The sequence below is a fragment of the Aythya ferina genome (assembly GCF_964211825.1).
Source record: "Aythya ferina genome assembly, chromosome: 2".
Classification (NCBI taxonomy): Eukaryota; Metazoa; Chordata; class Aves; order Anseriformes; family Anatidae; genus Aythya; species Aythya ferina.
This window is the reverse complement of record NC_140297.1, coordinates 133,509,565-133,532,220: the sequence shown is the minus strand read 5'-3', so window position 1 is coordinate 133,532,220 and position 22,656 is coordinate 133,509,565. Positions and strand designations below refer to the sequence as shown.

At 36.8% G+C, this 22,656-nt stretch overlaps 1 protein-coding gene across 1 annotated transcript in view; it reads right to left on the bottom strand.

Moving 5' to 3' along the window:
* Positions 1-22,615, bottom strand: part of CPNE3 (copine 3) — a 31,366-nt gene extending 8,751 nt beyond the window's left edge. Inside the window, exons 1-14 of the mRNA XM_084508689.1 lie at positions 22,481-22,615; positions 14,232-14,371; positions 13,476-13,655; positions 12,467-12,541; positions 11,946-12,017; positions 10,990-11,073; positions 9,283-9,372; positions 5,777-5,875; positions 3,494-3,580; positions 2,837-2,896; positions 1,569-1,702; positions 1,083-1,137; positions 930-981; positions 132-265 (exon numbers count right to left, since the gene is read on the bottom strand). Coding sequence (XP_084364815.1) covers positions 132-265; positions 930-981; positions 1,083-1,137; positions 1,569-1,702; positions 2,837-2,896; positions 3,494-3,580; positions 5,777-5,875; positions 9,283-9,372; positions 10,990-11,073; positions 11,946-12,017; positions 12,467-12,541; positions 13,476-13,655; positions 14,232-14,363 — 1,254 coding nt within the window. The 5' untranslated portion in view covers positions 14,364-14,371; positions 22,481-22,615. The remainder of the gene's footprint in view (positions 1-131; positions 266-929; positions 982-1,082; positions 1,138-1,568; positions 1,703-2,836; positions 2,897-3,493; positions 3,581-5,776; positions 5,876-9,282; positions 9,373-10,989; positions 11,074-11,945; positions 12,018-12,466; positions 12,542-13,475; positions 13,656-14,231; positions 14,372-22,480) is intronic.
* Positions 22,616-22,656: the final 41 nt, after the last annotated feature.

Here is a 22,656-nt window from a genome sequence, read left to right as displayed (position 1 = left end):
AAGATATCAAGTACCAAATCACCGGGTAAATGGCCAGCTGTCAAAACAGGTACACTTACAAGCTTGAAAGAAAAACAGTATAAGCCAAAATGGAAAGCAAAAAAATATGCACACTATGATAAAGAACTTACAGATGCTGTTTGCTGCTGTGTAGCTGCAGCAGCAAATCTTGCCACATGATTTATAATTGGAGAAAAATTGGTTGGCCCATATAACTTCACTTGAGGAAGACAAGCCCGATATGCATCAACAATGCCTTGGATTCCTAGAGAACATAAATAGTTTCAACCTAATGTTTGCGTATTAGAATTAGGATATTTTGATGCACTCAATCTTCCTAAAAACACTATGTATCAGTTATTTAAAATAATGGTGCAAAGATTTAAAACCAACCACGATGATCCTTTGATTCCTATGATGAAAACATAAATGATTTATAACCAATGGAGGCCTTCAGCTTCAACAATGCTTAACATGCTTTGCCTTACATCAAGAATAGAAAGGCCAAATACTGTACAGAAGTGCATGTAACTGAATTGCAACAGCTCTCCAGCTGGCAACTGGCGGTAGTTAAGAACATGATCAGAGAGGCCATGTTGAACAGGCTCTAGCAGCATCATACTCAAGCTAGACATTCTATCTTACTGCTGATTTGAAGTTGCATGACAAGGTGAGAGAACTGTTCCCAGTTTACCTGTACTGGGCCCTAGTTGTTAAAATCTGTTTTCCCAGGTAATTTCAGAAGAGAGACCAAATGTTACTTTTAATAACTAAGATACACGTTATGAAATTGTTTTCTGCTACATGACTAATCTTGCCTACTTAATTGGAGCAACATGCTTCACAGCCCACATTTCAAATGACTTTTTTTATCTTTAAAATCATGTAAGATATTTTATTCTCTAAGTCTGATGTTACTTTGGACTTACCATTACAGAATGGGTTTGATGGGTTAAAATTTAATGGGAACTCATGTGACACCTGTTAATACACAAAAGGCAACGTCAGAACAGTATATACAATCCTCTCCTGAAGTAAATGTTTTTAATTGTTTTATTTACTAGAATTACATGTTCTATTACCTGAAAGGAAGGAGGAATCTGTGCACCAAATCCAAAGGCTGGAAACATCTTATCTCTAAAAGAGCAATTTTCAAGAAAATGAAGCAAGTGCTTTCCTTTAAAAGCTATCATAGTTCACTAAGTTTAGTTAATCAGTGCTGCTTTTGATTATTAAATATACTTTTGATCATTAAGAGCTACGAGGCAAAATTAGGTGGAACTTCCTCCTGCAACTGTTTCTAGGACCAAAACCATTTTTAACATCAAATTGGCAAAAAATTGAGCATTTATTTAAATTAATGCTGCTCTTTACATCACAGATAAAAAGCCTTACTTATCTTGCTGTAAACACAAGATTCTGCTTGTGATTACACAGTGATTGCAAAGTCTTTTTTTAGCTCTACATTCAGCTCAGAACTTTCATTTTTATTTATGTTAGTATCTTCAATACTGGCTACAACAAAAATCTATACTTAAAAAATATTTAAATAAAAAATTAAAACTTACGTATCATAATCCTGAATGACCATCCCTACAGACCAAATGGCTGTTAGGTATTCATTAACTCCATTAGGGCTGAGGTAATGAAGGGAGTCTGGAGAGCGCGGGTCTCCATTTGAGCCTGTAAAATCTATCCCCACCTGTCAAACAGAGTATTTACAAACTGCTGTTAGAGGTGAAATTATGCTTCTAATCTCTGACAAAGCTAAAGTGAAAACCACAGAGGAGTTATAAACTGTTGTTAAAAAAAAATTTCTAACAGGCACAATACTTAAGATCCAAGTTTCTTGGAATCTTAGCCCTCTTAAATCAATGCCACCACAAGACCAGCAGAAGCTCTGTATTTCTTGGAAGCACTGAAATTACTTCCATCTGTCAGGTTTTGCCTGTATTTACTGTAAGTTACTATTCACAACAGCTCTTCAACAGTTGTGAAAATTAACTCCTGTTTCTTGTCATACACATCTTTCTTCTCAGACATACAACTAGGCAGACCCAACAGATGCCTAGAAATAGTTCTCTCTCTGACCTCAAGAGGTCAAGATCTTCTCTGTATTGGTGATGAGATATGTTACTAGGGTGAAGACATTTTACTGCTATTTGTGCAGCATTTAGGTTTATGAATTATACAACTTGGAAGCCAGACACAACATGAAAGCTTCTCATGACATTTATTATGAAAAAATAAACAAACAAGCAAAGAAAAACACCATGAATTAAATCTGAACAGCACAGAACTGTAAATTTCTCCTTGGTCTCCTTCCACACAGCTCTGTCAGTTCCTACTGAAAATAACCACAGGTTCAGACCTTTGTACCAGGAGTAAAGAAGATTTTTCCTAAAAAAAAATAGTTAAAACTCTGGCAAAATGGCTTCCCCCCTTGCATTTGGTTTGCATGACAAGGTCTTTGCAGCAGCAGGAGCTGCAGGGTTGGCAGTTGTTTTTTTAAAATTTGTTTATCACTATCCTACTGTATTTTCAGTAGGCAATAATTAAACAAACCTTCCTCAAGTCAAGTTTGTTTTACCCATGACTGTAATCAGCGAGCTCTCTCTCCATCTTTAGCTTGACCCACAAACTTTTCCATCTTATTTTCTCCCCCTGCCCTCCTAAGGAGGGGAGTGAGATTGTGGCCTGGTGGCCAGACAAGATTTAACCCTCCACACCAAAGAACAAAATAAAAACACAATAATCAAATAAAGAGCACAGGCAATCAATGATAAAGTTCAGTTTGCTCCAAAAATTCAAATTTTATATAAATGATTTAACTTACTGTGAAATTCAGCTGACACCCACCCATGATGTAATCCAGGAATGTGCATTCTATTATGATCTAAAAATAAAAGTCAAAGATGGAAATTAACTTTTTTTTTTTTTTTTTTAGAAAGGGAGAACGATAAATATTACTGAAGCAACTTTTGATGTTCCAGATTTATCTTTACCCATGAAAATCACTACTTTTACTCTATCGATGTGTCTCCCACTGCAGCGACAATACTTACAGTGCATACTACCAGCTACTCTTTGCATCAGAATCATAGCTCTTACAAAATAACAGGCAGACAACACAGCAGCTCCAAAAGCACCATTAACTTAATACGTCATTTTATAAATAAACTTACCAGACTGTGATTCACCATAAAATAGTAAGTTAGGAACCACAGTGTTTCAGGAACAGCCTTACAAATTGGTAAAGCAACCTTTTCCATACAGACGACTTCTAGAGGGTGGGGGGGGGGGGGCAGTCAAGGACAGGTGTGATTCACATGTAAATCTCTCTCCTTATATGAATCAGAATATTTAAATATTTATTATGTCTATCACTTTCAGTTATTGTGAAGTTTCTTACAGCTTGAGGATGAAAGCATTACTAGGAGAGAGTTATGGCTAAACACTTAAAAGCAAAGTCATACTATAACATATTACTGACCTCACAGTGCTTAACGCTCACAATGCCAGAGTTTTTATAGCTTTTCTTCTTCTGTCTTTTCTTTTCATTGATGCACTCAAATTCAACCTGCATGGATGCAGAAGAAAACAAAACATCATAAATGTAATTTATGGGACACATTCAAAAGTTTTCATTCTCAGACCTATACTTTTGGCTTGTATTAAAAATGCATTTATTTTACTATCAAACCAAAGTAAACCCAGCCTGCCAAATTCAGGGAGAAAAATCTCATCATCCTCCCATCAAGAAGCTGATAATCCTCTCTTACACAGAAGACTACAAAAAAGTTTGTTTAGGCAACTCTGTATATTTTTCTCTCTGAGGATCTTACCAACAACGTTTTTAGTAAAGGCACAGAAATTCAGGCAAATCATCACTTTTCCCAGCAGCAGTGGCAGTAACATAATGAAATAGAAAGTATATTTTTAAGCTTTCCAAAAATCATTTCTTCAGGCTTCATTAACTACATCAATACCTTAACTGCAAAGCAGGATCAGCAGTTGGCTTAGCTAGGTTAAGCAGGTAGTGCCATCATGCAGTCACTATGACACAATCCAGCGTGTTTGGTGCATAAGTAAGTCTGAGGTATTCCAGCCGTGCCTTCAGACTCTCTGCCAGAAACAAGTTCCACTGCTTTTTTTTTTTTTTTTTTTAAGTTAAAGTGATCTTGCAATTAATATCAAGTGAAAAAAGGGACAGAATGCATTAACAATGTTAGCACCTGAGAAGTCTATATGCCTCTTCTTTACATATCTTAGAAAAAAAAATCTACAAAGACAACTGATGTCAAAATTGTGGGAATAGCTAAAGAACACACAAAGTCAAATGCCAACATATACTGGAAATATTTTACAGACCTTATCAAATAAATCAGATCACATGGGATTACAGATTAGATCCTTTTAAAAGTAGAAGGATCCTTCAGCTCATTACTTGTATTATCTTGTATCTTTGCTCCACCTTACTGACACAGAGCTAAGTTACTATGAACAGGCACAGCCATAGTTCTCATGAAAACAACTGTCCAAAAGCATTTCCAAAAACAGCACAGGAGGATTATCACTGAAAATATATTTTCTTTAAATTCAAAATAAACTTCACCTATTATGCTACTAGGGAAAAATTAATTTTTGTATTCTCAGAGAGCCTCCACATAACCATGCTTCATACTGCTTGGGAAATCACTATCACAGTTCTTTCCAAAAACACATGCTTGAATATGTGAATGTGCAGAATCCTTCTAGGTGTGTTCAATTTATGATCCTGCTTTCTAAGAAAAGTGCAAGTCAAATCATTAAAAGCATGGAAAGCAAAACTGACACCATCTGGCTCCTGAAAATCTAGAAAGAAGTGAAAAAAAACACTTAAGAGTTCCAAGTAGCCAACAAATGCAGGATGTGTCTAATAAACAGTAACCAAAATTCCTTGCAAGCAATACAAGCCATTAATAGGCATTAAACTAAACCCTCTAATTAAAAATGAATTCAGGAACAGACATCAACAAAAAAAAAAAAAAAACATGGCAAGGCTTGAAGCAAAAAGCAAAAAACAAAAAACCCTACAGTTAAAGGCTCTACATCAACAGCTCTGAAGAATTTAGTAGAAATACAACACTCAAGATGTCAAAAAAGTGTAAGCAGGCACTCAATATATCTATCTCATCTTCAATTCAGGAGCAATTCTGCAGGTTTTCAGAATTAAAGGAAAAATAGTAAAATATTTTGGCAACATACATGTCCATAAAAGCAAAGGCTTAATGTTAAGGTTACCAATGATTTCTTTCACTTTTTCAAGTGGATACTGTTTATTACAAGGTCTGCAAGTTGTTACTGCTTGTCAGAACACAAAAAGTAATTTCACTTCAAAGACAAGCCAGCTATTGCAACATATCAAGTGCAGTTCTGTGCAGTAATATAAATACTGAAGTTTTTCCATATTCACTGAAGTGCCATACTTCATTTAAATTGTTTGATTTCTGTTCTTTGTTGTTTTTTGTTTGGTTTGTTTGGCTTTTATGATTAATTAAATTCATTTGTGATGATGGTTGGTATTTAGATACATAACATTTATAAAAATACTAACCAAGATAGGAAAGCGGATTCACATTGTAAAGACTGAGTCAGCCTCAACTACAGTAATATTGTTAAGCTGTAGCCTAACACAACTTAGGTACCAGAAAATTGAGTGATGTAAACTTTGTTCCAAAATGACTAAAACAGCTTATCAAAAACATACAAGCAGCTTAGACTATGTAACACTTACAGGTGAGGATCGAGATGCTTCCTTCAGTTTTGACATCGTGGTCTGAAAACTTCCTATGAGATCATGAGACCCATCACCATCATAGTCATAGCACTCAACCTAAAATGAAGCATTATTCAGTGTTAGCAGCAGAAATTGGCCTACCAAAGCAATAAGCACCACAGTGACATTTTTACATAAACCTGAATGTCCAAAACATTCCTGGAACTCTTACATCATGGAGTTTTTTCTTGTGCTGCAGTCTTAGGGTTGCATAAGCATTTAACCATTATGATTGGGTAAAGGAATTTACCCAGCAGATCTTCCACTGAAGTGGAAGACAGATGAGAACACTAAATAGTGTCAGGTCTCAGATCAGTATGTAACACAAATTATATCAAACTACATTTTGAGAGGAAGGGAAGAGTAAGAAAATGATCTATAGGCCTTTTACTGTCATCAAGGATTATGTTTGGTTTTGTGAAGGTCTTAACCAAATCACTGAGCATCTACCTAAAAATTCACCAAATCTATTCACAATCAGGAGAGTTTTATTAATACTTGAATATTACTTTATTAAACTCCAAGATAGCTTAGAATTTATAAGTATATGAAGCTTCAGTCCAAAATCTAGAAAGGACTTGAATTTTCCTTAATCTTAGAAAACAGTCTTCATGATACACACTTCACGGATCAGAATGTCAACTAAAAATAAACGTTCTCGCCTGGTTTAATGGTAAGACTTTACCATTCAATTTGAGCAATTCATTTTTCAACATCCAATCCAACCAAGGAAGGCAGAACAAGGGAAAAACAGGCAGTTCTTCTGTTTGAGAATCTATCAGCTTAAGTGAGCATTATTTTATCACCATTACTTTCATCATAACGTACTCAGTTTTTGAAAGCTCAAGCTTCAAATGTTCTTCAATTGTCTAAGTAAAAACCCACATATTTAACTATAATTGCATAGGTTTTTAATAATTGTACATGCCATTCATTTCTGATATTTTATTTCAGTTTTACAACACAGACATGCTAGTTAACTTTAATTAATCAAATAATATTAAAAAATCAATTAAAACAAATTAAAATACTAAAAAAACAATAGTCCAAGAAAAAACTTCCTGTTATTTGGAATCAAAACATAAACCTCAAGAATTTTTTTCCTGAATAAACATGTATATGTAAATAATATATATGTGTATATATGTGGCTTAAACTGACGTACTGTTTCCACATCTCTCTTTCAACACTGAAAAAAAGTTTTGTTATATTTGAAACACAGTTTAATTGCATTGGCCACTTCATTTAGGAATAACAAAGAAAAACAAACAGCTTTAACATATATTTGAGCTTCTGAGAAAAATTAACTTTCCAGAAACAAGCAGTAATGTTGAAGTACAAAATATGATGTGTACATAGCATATTCTACACTGTGGAGAGCATGCCTCTACATTGTTGTCTGTACTACTCCTACAACACTTCAAATGCACCAATAAATAAAATGCATGCGCATGCACTGAATAGCAACTTAAATCTCATTCACAGTACCAACAGATATCAATCATGGCAGATGATGTGTAAACTCTTTTGAACACCATAAATAAGCCAATCAAATACTCAGCCAAGCGCTTCAGTAACTGAAATTTAAAACTGAAGTCATTTCTTGAGCCAAAAGTTGCAGTACTTGTTCACAGTTGGAGAAGTTCTCTCTTTTTCTTTTTAAAGGGATTAAAGTTTGTCTTGCTTGATATATTTGATCGATCTAACCCAATTTTCAAAATTTAGTACAGACAAGACAGAAACGTTCCTTGTGTTCCACATATGCTCTCTTGGACACATGATAACACCAGGGAACCATGTGGTAAAATTGCATATAAATTTTCCCTAGCAGAGCTAGGCATTCTTGCTCCAGTTGAAAGGCTCATATTTTCAGCACAGAAAGGCTTCAGTGACTGCAAACACACACACAAAGTATGCAGGAATAAATTCAGAAGACAAATAATCAACATGGTTTGTGTATTGCTGGGAATACACAAACTAAGCCATTAAATGCATAAAAAGCCACTCATTAGGGAAAAGTCAGTGTTTTTACTTACTATGTATGACCAATAGCCCATTACGTATGCAACTGTGCATGTATAAAAGTGTTAAAGCATTGTTTAATTCTTCATTAATATTATGATACAATTCTGTTTGCATTTTAATGTTTGAAGTGATAGCTACTGGTTTTCTAAGTTAAGGCATACCAGAAGCTGCAATTCAGCCTACTGTCTGTCTGCGATCTGACAAGAACTCCCAACTAAATTTTATTTCCTCTGGAGATAAACCTACACTTATGAAGTAAGATTCCAGAGAACAGACTTTATTAAAACCATTATAGAGTTGAGAATAACTTCATTTTAAATAATTATTTTAATAAATGGTCTTAGTTTTAGCAGGGCTGTTTACTGAAAAAGATAAGTATGTTTACAACAATATATGGCAAAGCAAGAGCTGTCACAGGTATTTCAGGGAAAAGGGAGAAAGAAAGGAACATAAAGAAAAAACATAGAAGCAGCAAGGAAAGCAGGTTCTGAGGTTCTGGGCTTGTGAAGTTCTTCATTAATCTGCTCTGTAATTACATATTTAAATCTATACAGGTGGTTGTAACACCCGCAACCCTGTGGCTGTTAAGCATTTTCGAGGACTGCCTCAAGCCATATAACTAATACCTGTCACATGCAGATCATGCTCTCATTTGCTTTTTCCCAGAGGAAGAACAGAAAGTATAGTGGTTTGTTGTTGCTTTTGCTTTTTTCCAAATACTAAAATATCACGTTTCTAACATGTTCATATTAGCTTATAAATAACATTTTGATTGGTTGCTTAGCTTCAATTCTATCCCTAAACTATGGAAATTCCTGAAGAAAAAACATTCAGAAGTTAAACACAGTTTACTCAAAGTAAGATTTGAAATGCAAGAGTTAAAGACCAGTCCCAGTAAAACTGACTACACAGATGTGGTTGACCTTCTGACAGAAAGTTCAGATTCATCTGAGGAGAAATGTAGGAGAAAATCTGGTATCTACAAGATATATCTGGTCCACATCTGTTATCTTCCGCTATTAAGAATTTCATCAGTGTTATTTATTGCACATAACAGAGTAAAGCATACTCTAACCTTTACCATGCAACTTTTACTATGTAGTATCTTCCCAGCACCAATATTGGTTGGTGCAATATTAAAACTGTACAATCTAAGTGAGAAACTGACCTGGACATTCCAAAGCCACTTCTGTTTAACTGGTTTCCCAGACTTTCAAAGACCAACATTGAGACTGAAACTGTAAGTTGTTTGTTTTTTTTTTAAATCACCAATCCCCCCTTAAGTGTGCTTCTGTTACTTTCAAACAAATAATAATAAAAACTCTACCAATTCCCATTCAATCTGAAACAAAAAAACTAACTAGAATAATACATCTCTTAATTTATTTTATATATTTATTCAAATACATTAGTTCATATACACATTTCTTATACACCACCTTGATTGACTTATCCATGTCACTGTAGCACAGAGAATTGAGAGAGATTTTAAAGGGCCTCCAAACAGGATTCAAGTTGTTCTTAATAACCTGTAAGAATAAAAGACAGAATAGTACAGTTCACAAGAGAGGAAAGCAGGGATTCAAAATTGGTCATACCTTCACATCTTGATTGTTCTAAGCAAAACTGTTGACTAATGCTGCTGTCATTCACTTCCTGAAGCTCAAAGCCTAACACATAGGATATAAACAAAACATTCCCAAAATGCAATTTCATTGCCCAAAAGATATCTTTCCAAAAGGAACTTCCAACTTTATTTTTCAGACTGCACAGTAATCTACTATACCATTCAGCTACCACCCTGCAAAAATTACCATTTCTTTATATCTACAAATATACTGACATTGTTCAAGTAATTTTAAAAATATAGTGTTTTTTGTTGTTTTTTTTTTAAACACACGCATTTACCAAAAACAGGGGAAATGTTTACACTGGAATTTCTGAATACAGCAGTGTTCTGGAGATTACTTTTCTCTTCAGCCAGTGTTTATTCTGAAATGCCACTTATGGAAATATTCCCCCAAGAAATTCATGGTATAGTTAAGTAAAAATAGTGCATGATGATAAAAGAACACCTTACTGCACACAGTCTCTCAAGCTGAAAGCTAAACAAATATGCCACTGAAAGATCTTCAGAATTTGTCAACTGGAGAGTATCCATAATAGAAATACCCAATAGTGATTTTATAAAGCAAAAGAAATCAAACGAAACAAGTAATATCTAATAATATCTAATAATAGCAATATTTATGCTTCCAGCACTGGTGCATAGAGAAAAATACCTATTTTGAAAACAGTAGATAATACAAATAAACGAACATAAGTAAACAAACACACACATGGTTTTCAAACTCTAACAAAGAGCCAGTCCTAGGTTGGAACTGTAAATTCTGGATTCATTATTTATTCATTATTTAAATTGAAGATGAAAAAATCCTCACGGTAAAGATACTTCTCATGCAGCTGAAACACCCTGTGAGGGAAAATATTTTTATAAGTCTCACAAAAAAAAGACTTGTGCTTCTTCAGAATCTGTCTCTCAAAATGAAAATGAATGCACCCCTTCCAATGTGCATACCTCCTAAGTTTTGACTAGGGCCTGAGCTTACACAAAATGTTACAGTGGAACATTTTGAACCCGCTCCTGCCAGTTGCTGCCATGGAACCTGCCTACGTCCTGTCTGGAAGGCTGCTGCTGCTGCTTGAGCGCATTTTCCCCTCACTCTGCATTATCCTTGGCATGCCCTTGCTATGCAAGCATCCAGTATAATTGCTTTAATTAGTAAACAGTTCAGCTAGGTGACACTGACATAAAGGCAACACGGTCACAGGAATGCCTGAATTCTACCCTCAGAACAACAGTTAAATCTGTCTGCATTCAGTACCTTTTTAAAGCATTTGTCTTCTAGATTACAGAAAGTTATTTTTTTCTGTCATTTAAAATAGGATGGCATTATAAACAAAACCAGAGTACAGTAATCTTTCTGTCATATAAGAAAGTCAAGCTGACATGATTTCTAACCCACCTGCATGTCAGCTACCAGACCACTCTCTCTTCTGGTTGTAAGGTGCTGTACCTCTAATGCTGTGACATACTGGAAATCAAATTACCTCAGCCTCTAGGTTGTTGACAAAAAATATCCTACCTCTGTTCTGTGAACCATCACCCAGTTTCCATCTCCAGTTTGCTTGTGGAATTCCAGATAAGGATCTGACTTCCCAAAAAAATCCTGTATTTAAATAACATGTAATTATCCCAGAACAGCCTGTGGCATGAATGTGATTAAACACTAGTTAAAACGCACTTAGATTAACAAAAGGTAAACTAAATATTCAGGGAACAAATACTTCAGATGAAGAAATGCACTTCTTATTATATTTATCAGATATAATTTATCATATTTTTTTTTACCACCTGTGAAAGAGAAAGAACAGGGGATACATTTCAATTTATCTAAGATAAAGTTCAAGAAAATTAATACTTACAGTAGTACTATGATGTAAGTACATTAAGAATTTGATCCAATTCAAAAATATCATTAAATTGATGGATTAAAATTCAGTCAACATTAGCTTTACTGAATTAAAATAAAGTTTTAAATTACTTTTAATTTAAAAATAATTTTTATGAAGCTAAATATTAAAATTATATTAAATTTTTGTTTTAAGAAGTTTTTCTAAATACAATCATTTTAACCAAAATACTTAACATAACAGATTTATAGACTAAGTGTACTTATTCTTTTTTACCATTTTTAGAGCACTAACTGGTGAACAGTTACACAAATATTCAAGCCAATGAATATATCAGAACTCCATTATCTTTGCAATTAAACATAAAGACTTACAATTCAATGGAAGAGTGCTGTTTACAGAATATCCCTACTATATACTCATCTAATTTAGAAATGTATCAAAATTCATTTGAACATAGTCAATGAAGTTACTCTGAAGCTATCTTCCCTCAATTTTTTTTAGCATTTGCAAAATCTTAATGGATGTAATCACATCAGCAAAAACTAAGACTGAGCATCTTGATGTTCTGTCTTCTGACAAAATTGATTCTGCTGCTTTACCAAAGAAACAGCAGTCACTTAAATACCTTATTGTCCAGTTTTCTTGCTTCTACTTCAAATAGAACCACTCTGTTATCCTTCACTTCTTCTGCTGTAATCTAGGTTAAAAAAAAAATACATACATGTTTTGTATTCAGAAATTATATTGTCTCATAGTGCTCACAATACTCCTATGACAGTTCCATTTCAAAAGGTCACGTTTGCTCAGAAATGAGCCAGTAAAAAACGGGGGGCAAAGGGAGTGATAATTTGTTTAGATATCAGGATTAACCGCAATGATGACACTGACAGTTAAAGACACTGCCCTAACAGCAGTGCATCGGATGCTTTACTGTAGCCCGAATTATCTGAATGGATGCAGTGAGTCTTACAATCACAGAAGCTGGGCAACCCTCCTTTTGGATGACAAAAGAGTATTTCGGGAGAAGAAAATACTACACATTCTTCATAGAATTGTACATGAGACCCACTGTGTTAATGCTACAGAATAAATAAATAAAACAAAACAATACTTAAGTATAATTGCTGAAGTGAGTTACTGTCTTACCGTAATACTTCCTTTTCCAGCAGGTCTGCCATTTTTAAGTACTAATGGTTTTGTTATCGTCTTGCTAGAAACTATCTGCCAAGATAAAATTTGAGTGTCAAGGATTATTAGATCAATTTAATAGATTTTCAAATGAATGTAATGAAATAGTGAGGTATGTATGTTTTTCATAACCACCATTCAAGCACATGCAAGTCACACTTCACAGCTTCACTAAACAGATTTATGAACACAACGTGTTTGTCATGCAAACAAGCATCACTTCTTCCCCTATAGTGTTTCTAGTAGACTTTATTTTAGCCTTTTTGGGTAATGGTTTCTCAGAAGTGTTTCTATTCATTCTACTTGTATTTCTTTACTTTAAGAATGAATTACTAAATTGTTAATGAATTTCATTTCATAATGCTCGTCTTTATAATGAACTTGAAAAAAACGACACTTAGACAATTGGGCACAGGGAGATAAATCCCAAGAACACTCTCTTGAAAAGAAATGCCTTTGAAGGATCTTTTAAGATTAAAAAAAACTTCCTAATTGCAGTAACATTAACAGTAAAATTTGAGAAGGAAATGGGAATGAAATCAATAATAAGTAGAACCAGAATCACTGCGTGCCTTAAATGAAGAGCAAATTAAGATTAATATGGCCTTTGTGTACACTCACATGTTGCTATACACCAATTCTCTTTTTCAGGGCATAAAAATATGAATTTGAGTATTATACTAAGTAATATAAATTACTACATTGGGCTCACTGATAGTCCACTTACTTTCAGATAGCAATCCAGTCATCATTCTAGAGCACATTTTAAGGCAGCATCTCAAAATCTTTTGCAAATAAAAGTATTACTGAACTGAGACTTGGGGGGAAAAAGAGGGAACTTATTAAACATGAGAGTAACCCAACTAAAAAAAGAACACAGTAATTAATAAATTTAAGATAAAAGTGGTTAATGGTTTGCTTTAATTTATATTTTCTTAATTATAAGGGAAATAATCTGCATACTTACTTGCCCCAGTGTACATTCAAATTCTCCTAGGAAGTCATCATCACTCAGATCAAAGGTTTTGTTATCAATGTCATATACTCCAAACTTAAGTTTCTGAACAAGCTCAAAATAGTAATCAATTAGGAATTTCTTTGAAAACTTTGGGCTCAAGGAATTCTTAATTCTTTCTGTGCGATCAACCTGCAGAGAGAAAGATACCACTTTACGCAAAATTTCACCAACCAACTACGAGAAGCACCAAAATCAAGTAACATTGCTAAGGGCTTTCAGAAGTGCTTCATAGTATAAAGTCGCATCTTTCAACAAACTTTTCATCAAATACAACAAACAGCAATGGATTTTGTAATACACCGTGGTAAGTCAGATATACATAAAGTCCTGTTTTTCTTTGCTCCCTGTAAGGAGTATCTTATCTACTCGCAGAAAAGAACATAACATAATATAATATAAAAATTGCATATTGTCAAATCAAGGATGAGACCATAGTTTTGGAGTGCAGTATTTAAGCACTTGGAAGGGTTGTCTGTCTGTCTTGGCTGGGGAAAACAGTGGTAAAATAGACCAGGTAAGTATTTATTAGAAAGCAATTATTAGTGTGCTATTTGCACTCCTATTATAGACATAACCTAATGAGAAGTGTTCAAAGGTGCGAGCATATACTTAAAATATTTTAATGATGTTTTATGCTCCAGTGTTTTAAAAGGTTCAACAAGCTAGACTGTTTTTAACAGATTCGTGAGAGCAATCATATTTTACCTCATACCACTGCTGACCACTTGTATTCTGGAGAAGCACACACAGAGGGTCTGACTTGGAACCAACATCTTTATCCAAGAGATTGGTGCATGCAATAGTCAGCTCCACCTTTGTCACACATTGCGCCGCCATTTGTTAAGCTAGAAAACAATAGAAATCATTATTTTTTAAATGGATTAAAAAGCAAATACTGTGATTGTCACAATGCATTAATTCTATGATTGATCATTAGAAACATTTGCTTGTCAGGAGCATAATTTAAGGCATTAAATACCATTTTAAAAATTTATGAGGTACCAAGATAACAGCATTACCACCATATTCTTGGCTTTGCCATACTGGGATAAAACTTCATTTCAAAGTCTGCAATAAGAAACAAGATTAAGTTTCTTAGAATGCTTGAGGAACCAAATGCAAAACAGGATATGCCACAAAGCACAGTGGTTTGGACTGCTGACAATAAAATTTCACATACTCTAAATCTCATCTTGTAAAACCCACATGAATGCCAGTATCTCATAATGTGGATACTAATAATAATTCAATGAATTAGAAAAAAAAATATTAAATACTCCCCCAAACAAATCTTTGTAACAACATGCTGAAGTGATAAGCACGGCAGGATTGGAAAAGGAGTTTAAACAGGGAACAAGAGCAAGCAATCTTGCTTAGCAGATCTTTAAGAACAACGACAACTTTAATAACAAGGATAGAAAATTTTGAAATCAAGTAACAACTAAGAATAAGGAGGAAGCATTCTTCCTGGAGGTTCAGTTAAAAAAAAAAAAAATGAAAGCTTTCTCACGTTTCCGTTGAAGTTTCTCAATAATTCTCTACTGGAACTGCAAAAACTATATGAGCAGATACAAACAAACATCTTCATTACCAATTATGAAGCCCAATGTGGCCTAACAATAATTTGCAATCTAAACTAGGTCTGACCAACAGATATTGTCTATATTATGAAACTCTTGATTTTACTCTTCAAGAATTACAGTTCAACATTTCCAGCATCTCCCTGGAGGGTAAGCCTTGATTCAGAAACTAAAAATTCCCCCTCTGTCCACAATCAGATTGTCTTGGAAGTTCCTAAGCCTCTTTAGCTTCAGGTTTTTCTTTTGTACAGCAAGTCCACAGTCCAGACACGGCATCCCTCTGGGTTAACTTATCGTGAAAATGCACAGAATAAGGAAGGAAAAGCACCTGCTTCCATCTAGCCAGTTTACTTACATCATTTACAGTACAGTGCACCTGAAACTGTGCTCAGCCCTTTGTGTTTCACTACATTTATATGACTCTCAGTGAAAAAGAACTTCTTTTTTTACATACAAAAAGGGAAATGATGATGATGGAAAAGAGGACCAATGAATTGAAAACGGGAGAAAGAAAACAATGTAGTCTGAGGGAGCTTTCCTGAGGCTTCTTGTGTTCCACTGGGACACACTTTGTATATTGCCTCTCCATCTCTGCTTTGCTGCCTTAGAGATGGATGGACCGTTTAGGGACCACTACCAACTGAAGTAAACACAAATAAACTGTAAAGGAAGCACTCATTCACTCATAGACACTACTTGTAAGAAGCACATCAGACTTATGGAAATCCTCCTGCACCTCCCAAACACCTATATGTGATTCCATCTGAGCAGCTCGAACTCCTAAGGCTTTACCAAGTTTCAGACATTGTCCTTGAGGAAAAAAAAAAAAAAAAAAAAAAAAAAAAAGCAAAGCTCTGAGTTCCAAACATAGAGAACAGTTTTCAAATTGATGTTTCCTAGGCTTAGAAAGCATACTTTTAAAAAGCTGTCAGCCCCTTTTTTCCTGCTTCTTTTTATACTGGTATTTTCCATTCCCTGTTGCTTTCCTGGCTGCCAGACAGAGCTCATTAACAGTTAGTGGCTTTGCCCAGTGCAAAGCAGAGCGTGACTCCTTACAGGCTGTTTCCAGAAAAACAATCTTCTGCTGACAGAACGATGCTCTAACACCCACTGATGCTACAGCAGCAGGTAGAAAGGGTTTTCGTGAGATGTAACAGAATTCACACTTGAACTGAGACCTACTTCTAAAAAATTCACTATTTTCTTGCCCTAACTTCACTGAGACTCCTTAACCTGGATTTTGGGAAAGGACCCTTAACTGAAGACATGTGGCTAAGTAATCTTTCCATAATCACTTGTAAATGGACAGCACTCGATCAACCTAAAAACCTGGTCAGATTTTTCTTCTTAGCCTGTGCACGCACGTCCCAGTTCTCTCGTGCCACAAGCACTTTCTCACATGAATACTTTGATTTTGTGACTTCCTCTCCTCCTCTGCATGTCACTGTCTCCCCACTATGCACATAGTGTGGGAACAGAACAGATTCAGCAAAAGAGGCACGGTGCAAAAAGCATCCTTTAACATACAGAGAGGGGAAGGATTAAAATGCCTGCTTCCCTGTCCTGAAATATGTGTTCTTGTTCAAGACCTAGTAATTGTGTCCACAGTAGCTAAAAGACAGCTTCTAACAAGAATGTGTTTACCCCTGAGCAGAGGACACTCAACTTGAAACCTAGAAATAAAAACTTCCCAAATCCCGAGTTTTAGTCTTTTCGTTTCCCAGTTTCACAAGATGCAAAATGAAAATAACACAAGTCACTTTCCTCAGAGATTTTGAGAATATTAGAAATCATTATTTTTATAACTGAAGAGGTCTGTAACATTTTAACGTATTTCAAGAAATAATTCTGCTATTTGAAAAAGACAACATGATTGTCCATAATAATGTAAGGCTCATATATTTCATAGTAAATAGCTGTATACAACCTGATGTTTAGGTAACATTATAAACACTAAACGTTAATAATATACACACTGGTGAGGAAGAAGTCCTATCTCATTAACCCAAAACAGTATTTACACTAGTGAAAACATGCAGAAAATAAACAATTTCCTTGCAACACTGCAGTCAGTGCATAGCTTGCAAAGGGTACTCATGCTCTGCATGCCTACATGAACCAGAAGTCTTTTAACCAGTAGCAGCTGTTAGAGCTCTGCACACGCTGTGTGAATCCTCATAATCCCGTGCTGCATAAAAGCAAGAATATCTCTGCTCCACCCAATTCTCCTCATGTCTGAAAGCCTGTGTTAGGTGAAAACTTCCAGAACAGGTTCGGGTGGGGGGATTCCCAAGAGGACAAATACCTTCGTGGAAGGGAGTCACTGCCACTTAAGCGCTGTCTTTTTGAAAACCTGTTGGGACACAGAGTCTGGCAAATTGCAGTCTCTTCAGGATGGTGGAAAGAAGGAATCACAGCTGCAGTAATGTATTATTACTTCTCGAAATGCCGTTCCACAACAAACTACCAGATCTAGTAGGCAAGCCAGATGCAAAATATTTCAAACACATGACTAGATTACTTGCAGATTTGGGATACTGGAATAACTTTACACAAAGTGATGAAACTGTTTGGGATCTGGTAAGATGAGCCTTGACTGCCAGTAAGTTACATCACATAACAATACACTTATTTATGCAATTAGCTGTTATGAAAGTAACTCCCCATCAGCCAAATATAACCCAAACCTCAGCCTTTCTCAAACTATCAGCCATTTGTCCTCCAGGTAGGATATGGCATGAAACAAGATAAAAGCTTACTGGGATGGGGCCAGTTGACAGTGACAAGACAGTCCTTTCTATTGGCATAGATTTTGTGACCACAGGAGTGTAAGCAGGCTCTTAAAAACCACTGATAATGCTGGATGAGGGGAGACTGAACTACTAAACAATTCAGCAGAGCTTGCGACATCCAGACTCTGAACTGCAGCAGTGTACAGTCACAAGGGAGATGCTGATTCCTGACCCTACAAAAAGCCTAGGGCATTCAAGAGCATGATTAGCTCAACTAAATATATTGCAGGTATTTCTGCTTGGGCTGTCATTATCAAAGCAAAACAGCAAGTCAAGGACTAGCCTTGTCTTGCAGTTCCACTGATCATGATGTTCCCTGAATTCCCCCAGGGATTCTAATGAAGACGAGCGGTGTCCGCCAAATGACCCAGTTCCTTTTGAACAGGAACTGTAAGCAGGGCATTCCACCTGGAAAGCAACAGCTCTCTTATCAGGATCATCTTCTAACAGAGCACTTGGGTACTCTCAGACTGCAGCAATCACATCAATGCTGCAATACCTACCAGAGGAGAGCACAGACTTGCCCAAGTGCTACTTCCAGGGCAGGGCAGTGTTGAGGTGTGTTCCTTAGAGCAGGTGCTATCCAATCTGATAAGCAGAAATACCTAACTACAGCAAGGCAAAAGGACTAATGAAGTGAGCACTGCTCTATCTGGGTTTGGCTTTGCTGACTTTAGTCACAAGTCTCAAACCTGTTCTGATGTGAACAAGCTGTCGCTAGCAGAGCACTTCCTAGTTGCTGTGAACTACTAATGACAGCAGACTAAAGCTCTATATTTTGTTGCTACAGTGCCCAGACAGACACAGAAAAAAAAAAAAAAAAGGGGGAGACATTTCAGAACTTGCTAATAAAGCCTGTTCCTGTTCACTGACACTTCTAGGCACTACAACAGTTAAGCATTTTACATAAGCTGTGTGTTAGACTGAAAAACATCTTATGAAAGTAGTACTCTGATTCTCCTTGGATTATTAAGCATTTTCCATAAGCTTGGGCAGACAATAACACGGAAATTAATTATACAGGCATATTGTATAAATTAGTCTTGAATGAACCCTAATCTGAAATAATGAATATGTAGCTTTACTGCCCTGAACATGCAGTATATGCAATTATTCAGTCTCCGTACTTTCAGATAGGACTAGGATGCCATCTCCTGCAAATATATATATATATATATATATATATATATATATATATATATGTATGTATTTTGCGGTGAAGATCCCTAGGCCTGTATTCCTTGGAACCTCTTCTATTGCATCTCTCACCAAGCAACAACAGCACTTCCTGCAACAGCCCTTCACAAGGAGGGTTCCAACAAAGAGGCAGCACAAAGATGAACAAAATAAGAATGCAATGAAAACAACCTGTGAGACAACATCTGCCTGAGAAAGGTAACCTTCTCAATCCATAATCAGAGTGGTCCTGACATCTTTTTGTAACTGTTGCATGTGCAAAGAACACAGAACAACATATTCCCAGAAAAAGCCACAACTGTTGCAAGAAACTGACAATGAAACTGTGACAAATACAGATGCTTTTACTCCCAGAGGGGGCCAACAGAATTATGATCTCCAATCATACTAGAACACGTAATGCACAGATGTGTATTTCAAATAAAGTCAATTCAACCCTTCAATTCTTAAAGAAACAAACCACCTCGTGCCATTTCATGAAGTTAGAAAGGCTAAGACCATTTCATAACCTAATTTCAGCACTGCATTTGAACATTTGAGGCTTCTCTAAAAATCGTACCACAAATCTGAATTTCCACTGCTGCTTTCTTTTCTTTACAGACAACACTGCTGATAAAACTCTTCTGCTGCATTAGTTGATGGTCTGACAAGTTGAATAATAGAAGCAGATCAAAAGAATCTCACCTCAACTTGAATCATTCACCAAGTATTCTAGGAGTCGCACAAAACCTTGAGTGTAAATTCTGTCTTCCTCACACACATCACTTCGGATGCACGGAGGAACTATCTCATTCTTAATTGAACAAATGAGATTATGCTGATAAAACCACAGTGACCACACTGCTCATTTAACTGGAGATTATGCAGAGAAAAAAATAAGAGCTAGTATTAAGGAATCTGAGGCATGAGTGAAATACTGTTTTCTCTATGAGCAATGAATCATCTATTTATAAAAGATTCATCATAATCAGGTAGCTCAAATATTTATCCACTGGATTGGTAGCACACTGGTGTAACAAGTCAGGCAACTATTTGTAGGTGGCTCCTAAATATAAAAATCTATCTTTAAGTTATATTCATCATGCTGCCTAAGGTTCTCTAAGAAAAATCAATAGAAACACTACACCACACTGGTCCAACACATCATTTACTATCTCAGTACAAGAAACAGCACTAACTTCAAACTGCCATTCAGAGAATTATACCTTACATGGTATATATTTCAAATCCTCCTGTGGGACAACCAACAGCTCTCTGGTCTTGTCTTTCAATTCTGTATCGTACCACCTACTTGCACTCTGTATTCATTATCCCTGGGAGGTATCACACATGCCTGCTCTGCATATTCCTAGGGAGTAGCTCTGAACACACTAAGACAGCAAATATACTGCTTCCTGGAACCATTAGATTACTGCACACATGCTACTCACCTACCATCAGGACGTGCTGATAACCCTCCTGGATGTGAGAAGTACCAGAAGACAGTTGCCACCAACCACAACTAGCAACTATTTCATCTTTCTCCTAACCATGCCTTGCACAGAGCAGTGAGTTCACACGTGCACCAGATCCAGCCACAGGATAAGAAGGATCTACAGCATATTCTTTCAACCACAGAAGAAAGTATGGTCTAAATCACTATTCCACTATTATCACTATCCAAAAGACTGTTCTGTCAAGACTAACAGAAATTAAGACTCTGCAAGCCAGCACCAAAACCCCTATATTCAGAAATCTTTCAGTCGTCGAGGAACGTCACTCTTAAATCCCTGAGCAAAAGAATCACATATAAAGTACAATTAAACACCAAATGAGGAAAGTAAACATACAACATGTAGATGAGAATTTAAAAAAAAAAAAAGTTCCTTTGATTGTTTTAACAAGCCATACCACAATGTCAAACGTGATGCTGGAAGTGGCTGTTAACCTTAGCCCAACTGACCAAGAGAAATAACTCTGTTGGGTTTTGAAGGAACTAATGCTCACTGATACTAACTTGATCATGTATTACTTATATTGGAAGTCATCCTGTGTCTAAAAAATTAACAAAATTAATAAGGAAAGGAAAAAAAAATATCTAAACATGTAACTTTTTCCTTAAATAATGGGTGTTTCTTAAAGGAAACTGTGGTAATGACAGCATTTACCTTTCTCTAGAGCAGAACCGAGAAAAAACTCCACCCCAGGTAACATTAAGCTAACTCAGCTGTGGAGTTGAGACTTAGCATTAGCTAAGTTGTGCCACATTTACACCTAGAAGATGGGTCTTTGTGTTGTCTCTACTAAACAGCTACCATGGCTCACCTCTAGCCTTAAGGGCATTTGCCTTTAACAACTCAATTAAAAATAGTCTAACAGTCACATGTAACTGATTTGTACTGATTAATTCTTATATATTTAACACAAACATGCATACTGGAAAAACAGCATTCTCCCTAACATTAAAACAGGTAAATAGACTTCTGTTTGGTTCTTCTAGCTCCTTTACACATCTTTTTACTTTACTTTACTTTTTATTCTTCCAATGAATAATGCTTATATGGAGCTCTGCCTACTCTGAAAAAAGAAGTTATCTCTGTGACTACGTAAACTGGGAAAATAAGATCTGTATGTGTGATTTAAGTTAACAATTTAAAACCTTAACTGAAAAAAAAAAACACCTAGGAGTAAGTCTGACACCAATCACTTGCATTAAACACGCTTTGTTGTATGACCATTAAAATATCCTGAACTTTTTGAGACATACAACTCCAAAGAAAATGAATGCAAGATGAAGTTTTGGAGGCAAGAGGGTGTATGTTAGCTTGAGGACTCTTAATGCCCTTTGACTATGTGACAGTAGTGGCAGAAGCAGAGAGTTTCATAGTTTAGTTTTGTCCTAATGTAGAAGTAAACCGACCAGCAGCACGCCTGCTAAGGCGAACCTCACACGTCACGCAGCAGCAGGGCGGAAAAATAAGCCCCAAACACTTGAACAACAATAACTCTGCGGGAAGCGGACGCCTTGTTTGTAGCCATTTACTTCAAGGAAAGCCGATAACTCCTGCCAGTCTCCTCTCCGAGGGGCGAAGGCAGGTTTCTGAGCACCCCACACCAGCACCCAGCCCTCACAAGCTCAGGCGGGCGGCACCCACGGGGCTCCGCTCCCCGGGGCAGGCGGCTCAGCGCTCGCAGGAGGCTGCTCCGGGGCCGCTCTCCCGCGGCAGGAGCACAGCAGCAGCCACCCACGGGGCCGTTTCACAACAGCCCTCCGTTACCTGAGCCACCGCCTGTGCCCGGGGAGCGGAGCCCTGCCCGGAGGGGCCCCACCCGGGCGGCAGCGCGGTGCCCGAGCCCGTTCCCTAGCGGAGCAGCCGCGACCCCCTCCCCGCCTCCAGCCCCTCACCTGCGGCAGCGCACGGCGGCTCCCTCACCCCGAGGCGGCTCCGCCACGCCCGCACCGAGCGGCCCCGCTCCGCCCTGAGGGTACCGAGGCAGAGCATGCGCGGCTCCCCCCGGCGGAACGAAACGGAACGGGCCGGCCTCGGCCTCGTCTCTCCCCGGCCGGCCCCGCCGCCAGCA